Source organism: Venturia canescens, unplaced genomic scaffold (assembly GCF_019457755.1).
Source record: "Venturia canescens isolate UGA unplaced genomic scaffold, ASM1945775v1 PGA_scaffold_15__1_contigs__length_3012046, whole genome shotgun sequence".
Classification (NCBI taxonomy): domain Eukaryota; kingdom Metazoa; phylum Arthropoda; class Insecta; order Hymenoptera; family Ichneumonidae; genus Venturia; species Venturia canescens.
Window position 1 is genome coordinate 2,397,232 of NW_025108584.1, and position 23,047 is coordinate 2,420,278.

General features: G+C 36.8%; 2 protein-coding genes across 2 annotated transcripts; both read left to right on the forward strand.

Annotated features, from left to right (window-relative positions):
* Window positions 1-1,293: 1,293 nt before the first annotated feature.
* LOC122418621 (uncharacterized) lies at window positions 1,294-2,508 on the forward strand. Its single transcript, XM_043432894.1, has one exon. The coding sequence runs from the start codon at window positions 1,294-1,296 to the stop codon at window positions 2,506-2,508; it is 1,215 nt and encodes a 404-aa protein (XP_043288829.1).
* A 13,831-nt stretch (window positions 2,509-16,339) lies between these two features.
* Window positions 16,340-17,906, forward strand: LOC122418622 (uncharacterized). Its single transcript, XM_043432895.1, has 2 exons — window positions 16,340-17,786; window positions 17,899-17,906. Exons 1-2 carry the CDS (start codon window positions 16,340-16,342, stop codon window positions 17,904-17,906), a joined length of 1,455 nt encoding a protein of 484 aa, XP_043288830.1.
* Window positions 17,907-23,047: the final 5,141 nt, after the last annotated feature.

Here is a 23,047-nt window from a genome sequence, read left to right on the forward strand (position 1 = left end):
GCTATGAAAATTCCACATTTCCGTGGAGTTTATATGAGAAACGCGTTACCACGGAATGGACCACGAAAGTACGAATCTGCCGTTGTCAATTTGGATGATAAGTATGGTCCTGGCACACACTGGGTTGCATACAAAAAAATCAATCATAACGTCGTTTACTTTGATAGCTTTGGAAATCTTCAACCACCGCAAGATCTCATGAAATATCTCGGTGTTGGTAGCATTGTCAAATACAATTATAAAAATTATCAAGATTATGATACAGTGGTGTGTGGTCACCTGTGTCTTAAATTTCTTAATAATGAACTATAAAAAGTATCTCACAATACGTGAAGTACCAGTTAAACGTCAACTATCATGAGTGATTCTTTCACATTGACTCTCTCGGGAACGAGCTCTATTCTAGAGGCTCACTATTTCCCACCTATTGAACTATCACCATTCAAGAACTACACTCTCGGGCTCGTAGAACTGCTCACATTTAACTCAATTCCCAATATCGATGTGGGGAATAACAAATTTTATGTAGGGCAGGAAGTCATCACAATACCCACTGGGAGCTATGAAATTGAGGACATCGAGCGTTACTTACAAAGTACACTTTCAGATAAGAATATCTCCATTAGTCTAAGACCGAACAACAATACTCTGTGCAGCGAGATCAAGTGCAATCAACAAATCAATTTTATACCCAATGATTCGATTGGGCGTCTGCTAGGCTTCACCCCGCGCAGACTAGAAGCCAATAAAATACACAAATCAGAGTTACCGGTAACGATTCTCAAAATTAATTCGCTACGAGTCGAGTGCAACATTAGCACGGGTGCATATATCAATGCACAACGAGTACATACGATCCATGAATTTTTCCCAGTCGTTCCACCGGGATATAAGATCGTTGAAGTACCGTCACACGTCATTTATCTTCCAATAGCCGTACAGTCAATAGATCATCTACAACTTAAACTTGTGGATCAAGACGGTCAATTGGTAAATTTTCGAGGAGAAATTATAACAATACGATTACATGTAAAATCAGCATAATGGGAATAGTTTTTGATACAAGAGTTGTACGAAACTATAAGAGTGAATCAAGATGTCGAGAACCAATCAGTCATCGAACATCTCTCAAGACGGTTACACATCCGAGAGAACCAATCCCAAGATCTCTCAAAAATCTAACACGTCCAAACATTCAGTTTCTGAAAAAATTGGGTCTGACAATTCGAGCAGTTGGAAGAAGAGAAAAGTAAAAATTCATATCTGCGGTGTTATTGTAGTTTGCTTTGTACCATGGAGAAAATTCTAGAAATACAGAAACCTATTATCTTTGATGAATCTATTGCGCACTATGAACTTCACTCACATCAACCATTCGCATCGGCAACTTTTAATAACAACGATGAAATTCGAATCGCCGTTCAACATCAGGACTTGTGTCTCCTACCAAGTAGAAGCTTTCTACATGTTTATGGTAGACTAACGAAAGTTGATGGAAATGCTGTTCAAAATACAAAATTAGTTAACAACGCCATCTGCCATATGTTCGAAGAAATACGTTATGAACTCAATGCTATTGAAATTGATCGTAACAAAAATGTCGGTCTCACAACACTTATGAAGAATTACGTGTCTCAGAGTCCTGAACAAATGTCTGTGATGGAAAATGCTGGCTGGTTGAGTAACGATGAGAGTACATTAATCGATAATGATGGTTACTTTGACCTATGTATTCCATTGTCATTGATACTGGGATTTGCTGAGGATTATAATCAAATCATCATTAATGCTAAACATGAACTGATTCTCACGAGATCAAATAACGATACCAATGCCGTTGTGCAGACTCCTCCAGCTGAGCAATTCAAAATCTCATTGCTGAAAATCGAATGGGTGGTACCGTACATAAAAATTTCAGACCAACGAAAAATTTCATTACTCAACTTCATTGCAAAGGATCCACCAATAGCACTGAGTTTTCGAACATGGGAATTGTATGAGTATCCACTACTACCCATGACGTCAAAAAACGTGTGGGTCGTTAAAACATCGACCCAGCTTGAAAAACCTCGATATGTCATAGTAGGATTTCAAACAGCGAGAAAAAGCACTGCTAATGCAAACGCGAGTCATTTTGATCATTGTAACCTTCGAGACGTTAAACTATTTCTAAATTCTCAATGTTATCCTTACGGAAATTTGAATCTTGACATTGCTCATAATCAATTCGCTCTATTGTACGATATGTATACGAGCTTTCAGGCCTCCTATTATGGTAAAGAGCCTGAACCGATGTTGAACAAAGCTGATTTTATTAAATACGCTCCACTCATTGTGATTGATTGTTCGAAACAAAACGAGTTTCTGAAATCAGGACCAGTGGATATACGTTTGGAATTTGAATCAGCAGGTGCTTTTCCAGCTCAAACCGCAGCATATTGCTTGATTCTACATGATCGAATTATTGAATATAATCCAATAAGTGGCAATGTTAAGAAACTGGTATAATTTGTGTATTATCGAATCTAATAAAATGTAAAATTTTTTTATGAAAAAAAATCAAGGAATTCTTGGAATTGATTATTTTCCGTCCCAAACACCCGCATTTACATGATCAAATTATAAAATTTAATTAGAAACGTTCGAAAATGTTTAAGGATAAATAAAAAACAATGAGTTTTCATGTGTTTTTTTTTTTATTCTTGTTACATTACTACTTCATTAGCAATTATCTCTACAAATTCTTTCAAATTCTCCATTTCACGGCGTAAGCTGCGAACATGTTTGTATATAATCTCAATTGATCCACGTATGTCATCACATCGTGCACAAAGTACTTTTTCTTGTTTCACTTTTTCCAAATTTCGTTGAAACTCCAGTATATCGTGGATAAAATCATATATTCCGTCAGGAGAATCACTTCCGAAATGCTTTGATATAACATCATCATAGCTACAGAAGTATGGTGGAAGACGACACAGAAGCTTTATCTCGTCTGGTGTTGAAGCGTTCATCATGATGACTCTATTAACTGCGCTTAGAACTTGCAACCTCTTTATACCATTACCCCTTCTCTCAAAAACATTCTGGAACATTCGAAATGACGTCATCTGATTGGTCATTTCGGTTGAATCCAAATTGCGCCATCTACGGTTCTAACATTTTTCTGAAATTTTCTGTCGGTAAAACAGGAAATGGTGTCTCATAGAATATTTTGAAATGACGTTCTAGAACTTTCGAAATGATGACGTCATCGTGACAATGACTCAGCAAAAAAGTATCCAGAATTTTCGAAATGATGACGTCATCGTTCCAGAACATTCGAAATGATGACGTCATCGTTCTAGAACGTTCGAAATGATGACGTCATCGTGACAATGACTCAGCAAAAAAGTATCCAGAACAAATGGTGTCTCATAGAATATTTTGAAATGACGTTCTAGAACTTTCGAAATGACGTCATCGTTCTAGAAGGTTCGAAAGTCATCGTTCCACAGCGTTCGAAATGATGACGTCATCGTTCTAGAACGTTCGAAATGATGACGTCATCGTTCCAGAACATTCGAAATGATGACGTCATCGTTCTAGAACGTTCGAAATGATGACGTCATCGTGACAATGACTCAGCAAAAAAGTATCCAGAATTTTCGAAATGATGACGTCATCGTTCCAGAACATTCGAAATGATGACGTCATCGTTCCAGAACATTCGAAATGATGACGTCATCGTTCTAGAACGTTCGAAATGATGACGTCATCGTGACAATGACTCAGCAAAAAAGTATCCAGAACCCGCCTTGTATATCTACTGTTATAAGGCGAAATTCATGTCTCCGCTGGAAATCGACATTCTCCCATGATCATCAGTTCCAAATAGGCAAAAGAAACTGAAGGAACAGGGAGAAATTTCTCATTGCCCCGAGACACGCCAAGGCAACGTGTTTTCACTTCGAATTTCGTGAAAAAACGAGTTTTTATCATGATATTGGATGTTATAAGCAGAAATTCATATCTCCGCTAAAAGTCGGGATTCTTCCATGATTTTCAATTTCAAATAGGCAAAAGGAACTCAAGAAACGGCGAAAAAATCCTCACGGCCCTGAAGAGAAGCCAAGGCAATGTTTTTTCACTTCCAATTCGTGAAAAAACGAGTTTTTATCATGATATTGTATGTTGTAAGGCGAAATTCATGTCTGCGCTGAAAATCGACCTTCCATCATGATCTTCAGTTCCAAATAGGCAAAAGAAACTGAAGAAACAGGGAAAAATTTGTCATTGCAATCGAGAGACGCCAAGGCAACGTGTTTTCACTTCCCATTTTGTGAAATAACCAGTTTTTATCATGATATTGGATGTTATAAGCAGAAATTCATATCTCCGCTAAAAGTCGGGATTCTTCCATGATTTTCTATTTCAAATAGGCAAAAGGAACTCAAGAAACGGGAAAAAAACCTCACGACCCTGGAGAGAAACCAAGGCAACGTTTTTTCACTTCCAATTTCGTGAAAAAACGAGTTTTTATCATGAAATTGTATGTTATAAGGCGAAATTCATGTCTCCGCTGGAAATCGACAATCTCCCATAATCTTCAGTTCCAAATAGGCAAAAGAAACTGAAGAAACAGGGAAAAATTTGTCATTGCAATCGAGACACGCCAATGCAACGTGTTTTCACTTCCCATTTTGTGAAATAACGAGTTTTTATCACTATATTGGATGTTATAAGCAGAAATTCATATCTCCGCTAAAAGTCGGGATTCTCCCATGATTTTCTATTTCAAATAGGCAAATGGAACTCAAGAAACGGGTAAAATATCCTCACGGCCTTGGAGAGAAGCCAAGGCAATGTTTTTTCACTTCCAATTTCGTGGAAAAACGAGTTTTTATCATGATATTGGATGTTATAAGCAGAAATTCATATCTCCGCTAAAAGTCGGGATTCTCCCATGATTTTCCATTTCAAATAGGCAAATGGAACTCAAGAAACTGGTAAAATATCCTCACGGCCCTGGAGAGAAGCCAAGGCAATGTTTTTTCACTTCCAATTTCGTGGAAAAACGAGTTTTTATCATGAAATTGTATGTTATAAGGCGAAATTCATGTCTCCGCTGGAAATCGACATTCTCCCATGATCTTCAGTTCCAAATAGGCAAAAGAAACTGAAGAAACAAGGAAAAATTTCTCATTGCCCCGAGACACGCCAAGGCAACGTGTTTTCACTTCCCATTTTGTGAAATAAAGAGTTTTTATCATGATATTGGATACTATAAGCAGAAATTCATATCTCCGCTAAAAGTCGGGATTCTTCCATGATTTTCAATTTCAAATAGGCAAAAGGAACTCAAGAAACGGGGAAAAAATCCTCACGGCCCTGAAGAGAAGCCAAGGCAATGTTTTTTCACTTCCAATTTCGTGGAAAAACGAGTTTTTATCATGAAATTGTATGTTATAAGGCGAAATTCATGCCTCCGCTGGAAATCGACCTTCCATCATGATCTTCAGTTCTAAATAGGCAAAAGAAACTGAAGAAACAGGGAAAAATTTGTCATTGCAATCGAGACACGCCAATGAAACGTGTTTTCACTTCCCATTTTGTGAAATAACGAGTTTTTATCATGATATTGGATACTATAAGCAGAAATTCATATCTCCGCTAAAAGTCGGGATTCTTCCATGATTTTCAATTTCAAATAGGCAAAAGGAACTCAAGAAACGGGGAAAAAATCCTCACGGCCCTGGAGAGAAGACAAGGCAATGTTTTTTCACTTCCAATTTCGTGGAAATTACAAGGCGAAATTCATGTCTCCTCTGTAAATCGACCTTCCACCATGATCTTCAGTTCCAAATAGACAAAAGAAACTGAAGAAACAGGGAAAAATTTGTCATTGCAATCGAGACACGCCAATGCAACGTGTTTTCACTTCTCATTTTGTGAAAAAACGAGTTTTTATCATGATATTGGATGTTATAAGCAGAAATTCATATCTCCGCTAAAAGTCGGGATTCTCCCATGATTTTCTATTTCAAATAGGCAAAAGGAACTCAAGAAACGGGAAAAAAACCTCACGACCCTGGAGTGAAACCAAGGCAGTGTTTTTTCACTTCCAATTCGTGAAAAAACGAGTTTTTATCATGATATTTGATGTTATAAGCAGAAATTCATATCTCCGCTAAAAGTCGGGAATCTCCCATGATTTTCTATTTCAAATAGGCAAAAGGAACTCAAGAAACGGGGAAAAAATCCTCACGGCCCTGGAGAGAAGACAAGGCAATGTTTTTTCACTTCCAATTTCGTGGAAAAACGAGTTTTTATCATGAAATTGTATATTATAAGGCGAAATTCATGTCTCCGCTGGAAATCGACATTCTCCCATGATCTTCAGTTCCAAATAGGCTAAAGAAACTGAAGGAACAGGGAGAAATTTCTCATTGCCCTCGAGAGACGTCAAGGCAACGTGTTTTCACTTCCCATTTTGTGAAATAACGAGTTTTTATCATGATATTGGATGTTATAAGCAGAAATTCATATCTCCGCTAAAAGTCGGGATTCTTCCATGATATTCAATTTCAAATAGGCAAAAGGAACTCAAGAAACGGGGAAAAAATCCTCACGGCCCTGAAGAGAAGCCAAGGCAATGTTTTTTCACTTCCAATTTCGTGGAAATTACAAGGCGAAATTCATGTCTCATCTGTAAATCGACCTTCCACCATGATCTTCAGTTCCAAATAGACAAAAGAAACTGAAGAAACAGGGAAAAATTTGTCATTGCAATCGAGACACGCCAATGCAACGTGTTTTCACTTCTCATTTTGTGAAAAAACGAGTTTTTATCATGATATTGGATGTTATAAGCAGAAATTCATATCTCCGCTAAAAGTCGGGATTCTCCCATGATTTTCTATTTCAAATAGGCAAAAGGAACTCAAGAAACGGGAAAAAAACCTCACGACCCTGGAGTGAAACCAAGGCAGTGTTTTTTCACTTCCAATTCGTGAAAAAACGAGTTTTTATCATGATATTTGATGTTATAAGCAGAAATTCATATCTCCGCTAAAAGTCGGGAATCTCCCATGATTTTCTATTTCAAATAGGCAAAAGGAACTCAAGCAACGGGGAAAAAATCCTCACGACCCTGAGAGAAGCCAAGGCAATTTTTTTTCACTTCCAATTTCGTGAAAAAACTAGTTTATATCATGAAATTGAAGGTTGTAAGGCGAAATTCATGTCTCCGCTGTAAATCGACCTTCCACCATGATCTTCAGTTCCAAATAGACAAAAGAAACTGAAGAAACAGGGAAAAATTTGTCATTGCAATCGAGACACGCCAATGAAACGTGTTTTCACTTCCCATTTTGTGAAATAACGAGTTTTTATCATCATATTGGATGTTATAAGCAGAAATTCATATCTCCGCTAAAAGTCGGGATTCTCCCATGATTTTCTATTTCAAATAGGCAAATGGAACTCAAGAAACGGGTAAAATATCCTCACGGCCCTGGAGAGAAGCCAAGGCAATGTTTTTTCACTTCCAATTTCGTGGAAAAACGATTTTTCATCATGAAATTGTATGTTATAAGGCGAAATTCATGTCTCCGCTGGAAATCGACATTCTCCCATGATCTTCAGTTCCAAATAGGCAAAAGAAACTGAAGGAACAGGGAGAAATTTCTCATTGCCCCGAGACACGCCAAAGCAACGTGTTTTCACTTCGAATTTCGTGAAAAAACGAGTTTTTATCATGATATTGGATGTTATAAGCAGAAATTCATATCTCCGCTAAAAGTCGGGATTCTTCCATGATTTTCAATTTCAAATAGGCAAAAGGAACTCAAGAAACGGGGAAAAAATCCTCACGGACCTGAAGAGAAGCCAAGGCAATTTTTTTTCACTTCCAATTTCGTGGAAAAACGAGTTTTTATCATGAAATTGTATGTTACAAGGCGAAATTCATGTCTCCGCTGTAAATCGACCTTCCACCATGATCTTCAGTTCCAAATAGACAAAAGAAACTGAAGAAACAGGGAAAAATTTGTCATTGCAATCGAGACACGCCAATGCAACGTGTTTTCACTTCTCATTTTGTGAAAAAACGAGTTTTTATCATGATATTGGATGTTATAAGCAGAAATTCATAGTAGATATACAAGGCCGGTTCTGGATACTTTTTTGCTGAGTCATTGTCATGATGACGTCATCATTTCGAACGTTCTAGAACGATGACGTCATCATTTCGAACGTTCTAGAACGATGACGTCATCATTTCGAATGTTCTGGAACGATGACGTCATCATTTCGAAAATAACGATGACGTCATCATTTCGAATGTTCTGGAACGATGACGTCATCATTTCGAAAATTCTGGATACTTTTTTGCTGAGTCATTGTCACGATGACGTCATCATTTTGAATGTTCTCGATCTTGCGGGGTAATGCGAGTCACCTAACGAAGCGAGTCAGAACCTTCGAGAACGTTCTAGAACGATGACGTCATCATTTCGAACGTTCTAGAACGATGACGTCATTTCGAAAGTTATAGAACGTCATTTCAAAATATTCTATGAGACACCATTTCCTGTTTTACCGACTGAAAATTTCGGAAAAATGTTGGAATCATAGATGTCACAGCTAATAGTCGCTCCTGATACATTCCAAGAATTTTTAAATCTGATTGATGACGTCATCCCGATTTTAAAATTCTGGAAAAATGTGTGTCATAGTGGGGGTGTATCCTATAAAAGGAGATTTTACCCCTCATCGTCACTTTATGCTGTACCCTTGAGCATTACGATACTGTAAAAAATAAGCTGAGCAATGGAAGCCATTTTAGATTTGCAAGGTTTCAAGATGCCTATCAATAATTTCGTATTGAAAGAGCTAGCCGTCATTAAAATTTATCCCAGTGCGGAAGCTTACGAGGAGTTTGGATGCTTTCTAGTTAAGCCTCCATGTGAATGGGATAGTTTGCCAGCCAAATATAAGAGTCAGAATAAGTGGTGTGAACGTAACCATCACGGTATTCCATGGAATGCTGGTGATATTCCTTATGATGAATTAAAGAACGTATTTGACATTATTTTAAAAAATGTGAATTTAGTTTATGTGAAAGGGTTGGAAAAACAGCAATGGATCACAGATATTATAGGAGATTCAAAGTTGATCATTAATATGGAGGATTTGGGTTGCCCCGCATTGCGAAAATTACCCACGCCAATATATCAGCATTACAAGTATCACAATGGGGTACGCGAATACAATTGTGCCTTTGAAAATGTTCAACGTTTGAAGGAATGGTATTTGAAGCATGGTGTTGAAAATTCATCATTTCCACGATCCTTAAGAATCTTCGCTACATTGGGAAGTCTGACAAGGAACATCACTTTGGTGTCCCCCTCCGATTTTCTTGAAACTGCTGTATGTGAAAGAGCATTCGAAAGTAAGAGACACGTATTTTTTTTTATCGGCGGAAAAAACGGTTTTAAGGGGTGAAACCACCCTTGAAAGTAAGGCATGTCAGGGGGTGATTTTGCAGTTTCACCAACAAGCACTCAACTGATTTTGATAAAACCAAAACCAAAATGTTTCTTATCTGAAGTGATAAAAAGTTTACCCTGTGCACGAAAAAAAAAAAAACAGGGGGTTAACCACCCTTACATTCTTATGTTTCTCACGCCACAATGAAAAGGAACGAATATGATGGAATGAAACGGGTTCTATTTTTATGAAAACATGAAAATAAAGTTCACGTGTTTTTGAATTTTTGCAAAATAGCAGTCTTAAGGGGGTAAACTACCCCTTTTTTGAATTTTCGTACTGTATGTGGCTTATTTCTGTTTTGCATGTTTTTGCTGATTCGAAATATTATAATAATTTCGAATCAAGATTTTCTGAGGTATCGAAGTCAATACAAGACTCTGAAAGGGTGAATCTTCCCCACTCGATTTTCCTCTTTATTCGCTATTTCAAAATTTCTCCCTGCATTTCGTGCAATTTGGTTGCTCTGCATCGAAATTACGAATTTAATAATTTTAGGAATGTATAATAATCGTATTGACCTCAATTTTGGCGGGGCAAGGGAAGGAGGAGGGGAGCCATTTGATATTTACTACGATTCAACTTTGAAGTCTGAATAAGTTCCATGCTGTTGATCTTGTTTACTAACTAACATTTTTTTAAATCAAACTTCAATACACATTAACAATTCATTAACCGTCTCATAGTATACAATCGGATTTTATTAGATAAGTACATATATCGAAATAAAATATAATAAAACCTATGATTTCCAGCAATTATGGCTCATACGTTGTACAATAATGATATTCATCAAAAAAATGTTTCAAACACAAAGATTTTTTGCACCATGCACATTTTATAATCGCTATATTATTGCAACCAGGTATTTCAGTGTGTTTTTGATTGACCGAACCCAAAATCAACAGGATTTTCGAAATATTCCGGTTTTTCCGTTATATAATTACTTTTAAACCATGAATATTTGAAAAGATTGATATAGCGTGGAGATGACAATTGATTGTGGGCCAAAGATTGTAGTTTGATTATATTATTCCTCAAATGTAAATTTATATCAGCATCCACTAATAGAACACTATCTGAAAAATGTCATACAAAATTTTTCCATATCCTAAATCCAAATACATCAAGCGGTTGAATTTTTCCAATTGTACCTTTTGGGATAATCATTGTGATGATTATTTTATCATAAGGGGTGGCTTCACGTACAACTTTGGGGCAGTGTCTACTCCAGGAATCAATCAGTAATACGTTGTCACTTCCAACATTCGGAAAAAAAACTTTTTCCATCCAAATTTTAAAATGATCTGTAAACATATAACAAATTATATATTTATAACTATATTTTGGAAAAAGTTGATGCACCCTTAACGATAATATGCACCGGAAGTAAGTTTCCCAGATTTTGATGCTGTTACTATGACGTTATCTGGCTTAAACAATTCGTTCGTTACTCTTGGTCCAAATTCACCTTTTGCCTCCTTTAATACTATGAATAGTGGAGAAAGTAGTTTCCCGTTGGCATTTATTGTTGGCTGAATCGTGTAGCTATGGGTCGTTGAAGACACTGATTATACAACACATTCAACTTTTTTCGATCCTTCCATCGCTAAAGTTCGTGCTGAATGGATTTCCAGTTGAAAACCGCTTTGGTCCGAATTATATACATTGCTTGACCCATACTTTTCTATTAGTAATTTAACATCTTGAACAAATTTGTCCGCATTTGTTTGCAGAAGCGCTTCTTCCTCCACAATTTTTCTCGTTATAAATTTATTAATTTTTCTGGAAACAATGCGATGCGATTTCTTAAATTTCCATAGCCAGTTATGAGAGGCTATGAATCGTATATCTTCATGGCCTATTTCTTTCTGTGCCTGTGGAGCCCACTTTCGAAGGTCAATATCATGAACAATGACACCAGCGTCTACAGCAGTTTTCATATTCCGTAATGTGTATTCAGAAATTCGAGCTAGTTTTTCTTTATATGTACCACCCTTGTTCAGTTGTTGTGCCCAGCGTCGTAACTGCCGTATGGATTTTACAGATTTGTATTTTTGTTTGACGGTTTCAACACTGTAATTCATTTTTTACAAGATCTCCAATATTCAACAGTTTTTTTTTTATAATCATAGCTCAGCTCATCGTCACTAGAACAAGCGTCGGAATCGACATCATCATCCTTTTACCATATGATATCTTCAACAGCAATTGCTTCGAACTCTTTAAATGGTTCTTGAAAATCAAGAGTTTCTTCCTGTGTCATCTCGATCCCGTTGTAATCTTGCATAGAATCGATTAAAATTTTTTCGAAATTCTCCTTCATCTCTATTTCTGCATTATTAACAGGAGTTTGTGCAATGTTCATAGCCTCAAATGTAGCCAGTAACAATTTGATAACGTTGATTGGGTTGACTTTCATGCTGGTAAAAGTAGTAGGCGCAATACACCAAAAGCACAGAAAAAGCACGCACGATTTGGAGCTCACTCAAATGTGCACTAGTACAATGCTAATGGTTACCGCCTTCGAAAATAAGTATCGGAAGAAAAAAATATTTATTAATCTCACGATGCCTGATAACGTTTTTATCTGATGCATGACTCAAGAATATTCGGAATGACTAATGTCATTCGGTGTGTGAGAATGCCAAAAGTATCAGGTGATCATAACTACTTGATAACATTTTTATCTAGCACAAACACCGGGGTCATATGTCTACGCCTCTATTTTTCCGCCAAAGTTAAGAAAGTGTTTTATAGAGATATTTTTATCTGTAGCATAGTACCTATTCATTTACGTGCAGTTTACAAGCTTTCTATGATCACCGAAAAAGTAGTTGTGGGAACTCTCCCCCCCCCCCCTCCCCCCCCCGCCAAACCGCCGCCATCCAGGTCAATACGAGTTTTATATGTTCCTAAAATTATTAAATTCGTAATTTCGATGCAGAGCAACCAAATTGTACGAAATGCAGGGAGAAATTTTGAAATAACGAATAAAGAGGAAAATCGAGTGGGGAAGATTCACCCTTTCAGAGTCTTGTATTGACTTCGATACCTCAGAAAATCTTGATTCGAAATTATTATAATATTTCGAAAACATGCAAAACATGCAAAACAGAAATAAGCCACATACAGTACGAAAATTCAAAAAAGGGGTAGTTTACCCCCTTAAGACTGCTATTTTGCAAAAATGCAAAAACACGTGAACTTTATTTTCATGTTTTCATGGAAATAGAATCCGTTTCATTCCATCATATTCGTTCCTTTTCATTGTGGCGTGAGAAATATAAGAATGTAAGGGTGGTTAACCCCCTGTTTTTTTTTTTTTTTTCGTGCACAGGGTGAACTTTTCATCACTTCAGATAAGAAACATTTTGGTTTTGGTTTTATCAAAATCAGTTGAGTGCTTGTTGGTGAAACTGCAAAATCACCCCCTGACATGCCTTACTTTCAAGGGTGGTTTCACCCCTTAAAACCGTTTTTCCGCCGATAAAAAAAAATACGTGTCTCTTACTTTCGAATGCTCTTTCACATACAGCAGTTTCAAGAAAATCGGAGGGGGACACCAAAGTGATGTTCCTTGTGAGAGCAATGAAGACGGAGGATATCGCTTGTCTTCCTCAAGAATTTATTCTAACCCCATGCCTGGAAGGACATTGACGACGTATGGGACAGACTTCCTAAAGAATGGCGCATCGATGAGCATTTCATGAGTTATCGCCGATGTCGAAAACACTATCAAAAAACGGATACCGACGAATTCGATGGACCTATACCGTTAATCATAAATTGTCTCAAATGTCAATTTTTTTCTGAAAATCTGTATGATGAATATACATAAATGTTTTCAAGTTTTTGAAATCTAACAATAGTGCTGATAAAAAGAGAGAAATATCAATTACTGATTAAGAAAGAAAATAACTCATCTTTCAAATATGACATCAGTTATGAGCCGCACTACAGAACAACAAATCCGTGATAGTTCGAGCATGCTTGTAACATGATGCTCTGCGGAGCCAGCCACGTAATAATTATTTATTTTTTTCTGGGTCACCGAGTGACGCGAAATAAGTTTGCTCTATGATCCAAGAAAAAATTTGAAATTATTACCTGCGAACGTTTATAACACATATGTTTCCGTAGTGGAACCCTGTAACCCGATCTTTGGATAAATTCGTCTATGAATTTTACGAAGTATTTTCTCTCGTTTATTGTAGGGAATTGCGCGTTTCAGCGGACAGAAGCTTCTCTTCTGCATTCTCTGTAACAACACTTTATTTCTCGAATAAACGGACGATCTATAATTTCTTGTATTTTCTTTATTTCGCGCTGACCTGCCTCACTCCCTTTCTGCATGTTCGATTGACGATACGTTTCACATTCTGACTCAGAAAATAATCATAACTAAAATATATCTAATTTCGTGTCCGTGTGAGAAGAAGAAATCAAGTCGTACTCGTGTGCTCCACGCACACCAGCATGGAACATTCGGCACGTCGATCGAGAGTTCAACATTCTCTTATTCTTTTTACTCGATCTCATATTTTCAGAGCCCAGTTTTCTATTAAACAATTCAATAAATATATTTTTCTCACAGTATGCCAACCAATTAACTCAAATCGTAAATATTTTTACACATAAAGTTTAAAAAAAAGTTAATACGAAAATATGTTTTTTACATTTTTATTCGTTGATTGTTGTTATACATTTTTCAACAATTTTGCATGGAAATAAAAATGTTTACATGAAAATAAATGTTTTTACATATAAATAAATTCACACTGATTATATTTTCCACCCAAAGGGCGCACATGAAGATGATTTTCGATAGATGCTTGAGTCATTTTTTGAAATTCCTCAGGATGTTCTTGGAATGCTTTGGTGATTCTGGCTGGTAGAAATACTTGAAATTCGCTCTCAAGTTCCATTGTGACTTGTCCTCCGAATGTTGTATTTATTTGCTTCAACCCAGTGATTTTGTAGATTTTTCCAGGCTCCAAATCTACGAACTTCTTCGTTGGCAGGAAATTATCCATGCGACTGACTTTGTTGATTACCGACAAATCCATATTACTGAGATCACTGTTCTTGATATAAATATAATTGTGACAACTTTCTTGTGAGATTATTTGTATCACTTTTCAATTGAATGAGCTTTCGAAGTTCTTGAATATTTTTCAAAAATAATTCGATTCTCGTTTTTAACTCTCGACGATCCTTATTTCGATCTCGCATTTGACTGATGGACTTCATGAAAAATTCAGCCTTTTATACTCATCTACCCCTTCTCCCTGAATTTTTTCTGAATGACATCATCTATCCCGAATGATCCAGAATACTCTATTGATATTATTTATCATGAGTTATATTTTCCATCGTGAATGCTGCCATCTACTCGCACATTCTGGAATATACTAATCAGATAAGGATTATTGCTTGAATTTTTTTTTCGGTGAATCATTTTTCCATTGAAATCTCTGCTCATGCTCGAGTATAAATAGAGCGGTACTCGTGTGATTTTTCATTGATTTCCTAACCTGTGCACAATTACGATCTATACACAATGGAATCAAAAAAGTGTTTGCAACTAATAAGCTTGATGAAAAAAGCCTATAAATTATTAAAAAATGCATCCGGTGATCAAGTAGATAAATGGATGAAATATGGAACTCGTAATATCAAATTATTAAATAAAATATTGAAAAATTGTGATCTATCGAGTGGTGAAAAAACGAAAATTCAAACAACTATATCATTGCTCATATCATTGCGTGAAAAATTCAAGAATGATCAGAGACGTGGTGGAAATATTGGCGCGCGTGAAAAAACGACTGATCGTATTCGCTGGGTAGATCTCGAAACAGCTTTTAACAGTCGTATCCGAACCGGTGCAGTGGTGAATCTCCTTCACAAGGATCTGAGATCATTCCTGTATGATGCAAAAGTATCCACAGTTAAAAGATTAGCAAATTTAATACAAAAAGTGGGAAATCTGAAAGTGAACGTTGTATTGGCGTGTGAATTTTCTACAATGAAAAATGGTGAAATAATCGAAGAGAAGAAATTTTTCAATACGAGAAATGAAGCAATCCTCGCCGCTACAGACATTAAAAGATGGTTCGATGAAAATGTAACGGATCAGCTGTTGACGAAAATCGAGGATTTTCAAGAACGTGATTCCGGTTGGTCGTTGCGTGAAATCATAAACCTCGTAGTCAATATCAATCAGTACTCACCGTTGCGTGGAGCTTTGTCAACATTTGTTACGTTGCCTCACGACATACAGAAGAAGAAGGCTGTCGTAAATATAAAAAACGATGATGAATTTTGTTTTCTGTGGGCTGTGACAGCAGCCCTTCATCCAATGCATAAGAATGTAGATAAACTTAGTTCATACTCCCAATATTTATCAGAGCTCAAGCATGACGGTATAAACTTTCCAATTACCTTAAACAGTATTCCTAAATTTGAAAAAATGAATAATTTGACAATCAACGTATATGGTATTGAAAAATGCAAACAAAAAAGTGAAATTGTACCGTTATACTTGAGCAAAAATAAATCGGAAAAACCAACGATTCACCTTCTCATGGTGGCGAGTAATATTGGTATGGAAGTGGATGATGAGAACAATTTCCAACCAATTTATCACTTTGCTTGGATTCGTAATTTGTCACGTCTACTGAGTTCACAGGTAACAAACTATGATAAACGCACATGGTTCTGTGATAACTGCTTGAATCACTTCAAACTGCAAAGTTCTTTTGAAAATCATAAACGCGATTGCTTGAGTCTAAATAAGGCGAAAATGGTGTTACCGGACGAAGAAAACAAAATATTGAAATTCAAAAATTATCGGTACAAAGAATCAGTACCATTCGTTGTGTATGCCGATCTCGAGAGTATTCTCGAACCAACTGGAAATGATATACAGTGTCAAAAGCATGTCCCACACAGTGTAGCGTATTATTTACAATGTGCCTTTGACGAGACGCTCTCAAATTTTGCAATAAAACGTGGATCTGATTGTATCGAGTGGTTCATCGATCAATTATTGTTAATAGCGCAAATGGTTGATTCTCGTGTGAATAATATCTTGCCTATGAAACCGCTCACAACCGACGAAAAAATAGCGTATAAAAATGCTGAAATGTGTCATATCTGTGAGCAGCCATTCACTCACACTGATGTGAAGCACCGTGATCATTGTCATTTTACTGGTAAGTATCGCGGTGCTGCGCATCAAGGGTGTAATTTGAACTATACCAAGTCCCACACCATTCCAATAGTTTTTCACAATCTCTCCGGCTACGACTCACATTTTCTCATTAAATCTCTGGCTACACGATTCGATGGTACGGTTAAACTTCTTCCAATTAATAAAGATAGATATATTTCTTTCACAAAATACGTCTCAGGCACAAATGTAAATTTACGCTTCATCGATTCATTCAGGTTCATGCCAAGCAGTCTTGACAAATTGTCATCTTACCTGAATGACCATGATAAATCGATTACCCGAAAACACTGTAATAGTGTGGAGGAGTTCAAAATGCTCTCAAGAAAGGGAGTATTTCCTTATGAATACATTGATTCTTGGGAAAAACTCGATGAAAAGCAGTTGCCATCAAAAGAGCATTTTTATTCAAAACTCAACAACGAGGAAATCTCCGACCAAGACTACGATCATGCAATGAAAGTTTGGAATGCGTTCAAAATCACCTCATTAGCTGAATATTCGGATTTATATTTGAAAACTGATGTACTGCTTTTGGCTGACATATTTGAAAATTTTCGACGCAACTGCTTTTCTACTTACAAATTGGACCCTCTGCATTATTTCACGGCTCCGGGGCTTGCTTTTGATGCGATGCTCAAGTGTACCGGGGTGGAGCTTGAGCTTCTCACTGATGTTGAGAAAATTTTGTTTATCGAGAGTGGTCTTCGCGGTGGAGTAGCACAGTGCTCGAACCGATATGCTCAAGCAAACAATAGATACATGAATGAAAAATTCTATCCAAGCAAAGAGGAAACATATCTCATGTACTTTGACGTGAATAATCTGTACGGTGGAGCTATGAGTCTGTTTTTACCCTATGATGGTTTCGAATGGATATCACATATAGATATATTCAACGTTCCAGATGATTCGCCTATTGGTTACATACTCGAAGTAGACTTGGAATACCCTGAAGAACTTTTCGAGCTACATAAAGATCTCCCACTTTGTCCGGAACATTACACACCACCCAATAGTAAACAATCAAAATTGATAACGACACTTCATTCCAAACATAGATATATACTACATTATCGAAATTTAAAACAATATTTAAACCTGGGAATGAAACTAACCAAAATTCACAGAATTCTAAAATTTAACCAAGCCCCATGGCTGAAAAAATACATAGATTTAAATACAGAATTGCGAAAAAAATCCAATAATGAATTTGAAAAAAACTTTTATAAATTAATGAACAACGCAGTTTTTGGAAAAACAATGGAAAATGTGAGAAAACATAAAGATGTAAGAATCGTGACAAAGTGGGAGGGAAGGTATGGAGCAAAAGCTCTCATTGCAAAACCAAATTTCCATAGTTGTACAGTATTTGACAATGATATGGTTATAATCGAGATGGATCGCACCAAAGTACTTTTCAATAAACCCATTTACGTTGGATTTTCGGTTCTCGATCTATCGAAAACATACATTTACGATTTCCACTACAATTATATCAAGAAAACATTCGGAAATCAAGCAAAGCTCATGTATACCGATACAGATAGTCTTCTATATCATTTCACTGTTCCTAACATTTATGATTATATCAAACGAGATTTGCAAAAATTTGACACTTCCGATTACCCCAGCAATAACGTTTATGGAATTCCACTAGTGAATAAAAAAGTTCTTGGTTTGATGAAAGATGAAATGAATGGCAAAATAATCGAGGAATTTATTGGATTACGAGCGAAATTATACGCATTTAAGGTTTTCAGTGAGAATGGGGATAGAAAGAAGGCTAAAGGAATTAAAGGATCAACATTGAAAACAATAACATTTGAAGATTATAAAAAATGTTTATTTGATCACCACGATTCGATAAAACATCAATATTTAATTCAGAGTCAGAAACATGAGGTTTATACGATAAAACAGAAAAAATTAGCTTTGAGCTGGCAAGATGATAAAAGAATTCTGTTACCTCACACAACGGATACTGTGCCATATGGTTATAAGAAAAAATAAAAAAACTCATTTTTGTATGTGTGTGTGTATTTATTCAAAAAACCTTTACAAATCTGATTCATTTATCCATGTATTGTGTGAATTGTCGAAACCTAGCCATTTGACGAGCAGTTTATTTCCACGTTTTCGCACTATTTTTTCCACAAGGTAAATATCCGGATATTTGACTTTTGTGAGCTCTTCTTGATAGAAACCACCTTCAATTGGTTGATTCTGGTAGTCCACAAGTTTATATGTAACAGGATCGGTATTTTGTATCATACTTATGGTAAATATTTCGGTTGTCCAGTTGGGTGTATAACCTTTTTCGAAAACATGCTTGTACTTGCTGATTCGGACTCTATCACCAACTTTAAACTTTACTTTTTGCGTACCACTCACGCGATAAACTCCATAAATATTGCGTAGAATTTTTTTCTCATTTTGAACGTTTACATCTTTAGGTTTCATCTTTATTGTTCGATGTTTGCTGTCATTGTAACTTGAAATCAGATCATCCAAAATGTCTATCCATTTGTACGTACCTCGCAAACTAAATTGTTTCCACATTTTACTTTTCACGGTGCGATTGAAACGTTCGCATATTGATGCTTTCATATTGCTAAATGTAGAGTATAATTTAATATTATAACGTTGTAGGAGGGCTTTGAATTCATTATTATAAAATTCTTTACCACGATCGACATGTAATTTTTTTGGTACGCGACCCTCGGCAAGTATAGTTGCTAGAGCATTCGATACATCTCTGCCATTCTTACTCTTGATCGGCATCGCCCAAGCATACTTTGAAAATATATCAATGATCGTAAGTAAATATTTGTAACCGTTGTTGTATCGCGCATACGCAGTCATATCCACGAGATCTGCCTGCCAAGTTTCATCTAATCCTCGAATATCCACACGACGACGAGGATAGTTTCTTCTGGCAGGTCTGTGAAGCTCTTCCACCACCACTCTTTTCTTCTCACTCATTCTAGTGCGTTGGTCCAAAATTACTTGAAAATTGCGAAATGCTCGGATTCACGATTCGTTTCTCGTTTATTTTTGTCTGAAAGTTCGCTATCATCAACTCGATGTTTTTGGCTTATATTATGGATTTTTTCCAATGCTATCAGTCTGTCTTCCAATTGTGCAATGATTTCAGAATTACGCATCGTCAATTCTGCTAGTGTATCCTGATTAATACGTTGGGTGTTTAAGTTGTCATTAAAATTGTTTTCGAGAGCTCGAATCATGGTTTCATGATCATCCAGCTGGTTTCGCATGGAAGATGTAATTGTATACACGAGACGTACTTCTTGTTTAACAAAATTTTGCATTAATCGTACAGTAACAGCATCATTCTCGAGTTTAGGCTCAGCAAGATTACACAATCTCTTATTATCTATATCATATTGACCATCGAGCGTAATTTTAAATCCATTACCAGGAGGACCACGGCTCCCCGGAGAAACACTCTTATTCGACAATTGTCGTCCAAACACGTCGACACTCATGATTTAACTGAACTCGAGTAGTGTGTGTACTACCTAATAAATAATTTGAGCTTCACGCAATTCCTCGATGATGGAAATTATTTCATTGACGTGACTTGCATTGCCTGCAACTTGTGAAGCATAAAGAAGACGCAGTCTATCAACCAGCTCATTAGGGTCATCCCAATAAACGTAATCCAGGGTACTATTTCTTTTGAAAATTTTATACCGCGGTAAGCTTTTACCCAATCGTTCCGAGTGTCGCGTTGGTGAGGATTTTCTCATCGGTGAATCAATCATTTGAGCAATTATATTTTTGAATTTTCTACTATTATCATTGCGAATTGCGTGATCATGAATATAATGTTTTCTATAAGCGTTTGTCGAATTGAGAATTTTGCGATAATTTTCTCTATCGTTTGTCGTTATTCGAGATTCATCGGGGGATTTTTTAAACAGCAATTCCAATAAACCCTCACTTTGATCAAAAGTCTTATCACCGATACGAATAATATTTCGCTCAAACGTAATTGGTGAATTTCCGATCATTAAACGATTTCCCTGTAATTTTCGTACTCCATACGATGTATCCAGCTCTTTCTTTTCCACCGTGTCAAACATATTTAAGTAATTTTGAGACAAATCATCACGTTTAATACTATCATCATCCTCAAAACTAATATCCTCTTCCGAGATATCCCCGTGAGCCGTTTGAAACGAACGTTCGAATTCATCATCTTCGTTATCGATAAATTCATCTTCTTTTTTCACGGAAGACTCCTCATTCGGCTCTTTCTTGATAGCTGATTCCTGTTTTACTGACTGATCAACCAACTTCTCCAAAGGATTCATTACGGGTTTGAAAATTTCACTCATGGCTTTCTCAGCCGTCATTTTCCCCAATTTCAACATTTTGTGTTTTCGTCGAATCGCATCGCTCGCGCTGGCGATTCGGCGTAAAATGTTTTTTTCCTTATTCAGCTCGGCTCTGTGCATATTCACACTTTTAAGGTTGCATTTCAACTGTGCGATAAAGTTTGAAATTATAAATATATAAAGCAATCGAATCCTCTCCTGTAACGACCCTTGTTCAATTCACTATCCTTGTCTATTACCACGAACCCATATTTATTATCATTCCAGCACTTTGAACATAAACTTTTAAATTGTTTGTAAGACATGTCGGTATTTACGTGATCATCGTATATATGTTTCAAATTCATTTCATCTTGCTTAAAAATAACCAGTAAATTGATATTATCACGAACGAGATGTTTTGGGATACGTGCATACGTTTGGCAGAGGTAAAAGCAGTCTACGTCTTTGTGTCGTCCCATGCAGAAAAATGCTCTCACATTGTCCTGTTTTTCACAAGCGATATCATCGAAAATCATGAGGGAATTTGGTTGAGCTTCTTCCGGTTTGATTACTAGCTCGTGATCGGTGAAGGGAAAATATTTCACTCCTTGCACAGATTCGAGTAAGCGTTTGAGAAATATGTACTTTGGCTGATTCAAAGACTTTGAATACACATACACATTCTCAAATCTCAAACCGTTGGGATGTGTAATGAGGGTGAGAAGCGCGTTGGTCTTGCCACAATTCGATGGACCACAAAATACTGCACGTATACTACTTGGTAACAGCTCCCCATGACGTTTATTCTTAGCATCGTGTTGCACGAACTCATCAAAATTCTTTATAGATAATTTGATTGGTTGATTATTAAACCTCATCATGATCATGACTGAGAGAAATAGGTATAAGTACGTCGCTTATAAAGACATTTCTCAGTTATCATCGAACTTTCGATACATACACACGAAAATGGATAATCGAGATAAAAATCCCATAACTCAGAGCATGAAGGAATACTTGAAAGATCAATTTTATCGTGGAACTAAGAAATCTGACTGGGAAGCTAAAACAATAACAGGCAGTGAGCCATTTTCAGGAAGCGTTCAGCCTGGAAAATATGGTGCAGTAGGTGATGAGAAAAAAAAGTATAAATAGGATGTCTAAAAACGGTATCTCCTCAGTAATGATCGAGCGTCGGAAGAAACGTGGAAAAGGACTTATCAACGATCTCATCAATAAACTTCCGGTTGAACTACATTTACCTGGTTATCAATATTGTGGTCCTGGTACTAAACTGAAACAGAGACTTGAACGAGGTGATCCGGGAATTAATGCGCTCGACGCGGCTTCCAAAGAGCACGACATTGCGTATTCGAAAAATCGAGAAAACATCGACGCTCGACACGCAGCGGACAGAGTACTCCACGACAAAGCTTGGCAGCGTATTTTTGCAAAAGACGCAAATTTCGGTGAAAAAGCTGCAGCTTTGGGCGTTGCGAATATCATGAAGGCTAAAACCAAACTCGGTCTGGGTGTGAAGGGGCGGACATTCAGTTCAGGTGCAAAGAGGATGCAAGTGAAACCTAATAAGAAAAAGATAGCGTTCAAACGGATCGTTGATGCAGCTAAAATGTCAATACGTCCTGGAACGGTTGATCCTATCAGAACGGCATTAAAAAGTGCTCGTGATGTTGTGAAAAAAGCGGGTGGAAAGAACAAATTTCAATCACCTCGGATCCTACGAGTACCCGAGAAAATTGGGGGTTTGCTACCATTTCTCATACCACTGTTTGCTGGGCTAAGTGCAACAGGGGCTCTTGCGGGGGGTGCAGCGGGTATAACAAAAGCCATAAATGATGCGCGAGCTGCGAAACGTCAATTGGAAGAAAGTAGACGACACAATGAGACTATGGAATCTATTGCTTTGGGTAAA

Excerpts from the sequence above, each read along its gene's own strand:
- LOC122418621 (XM_043432894.1), top strand. The coding sequence starts at position 1,294 with ATGGAGAAAATTCTAGAAATACAGAAACCTATTATCTTTGATGAATCT.
- LOC122418622 (XM_043432895.1), top strand. The coding sequence starts at position 16,340 with ATGGTGTTACCGGACGAAGAAAACAAAATATTGAAATTCAAAAATTAT.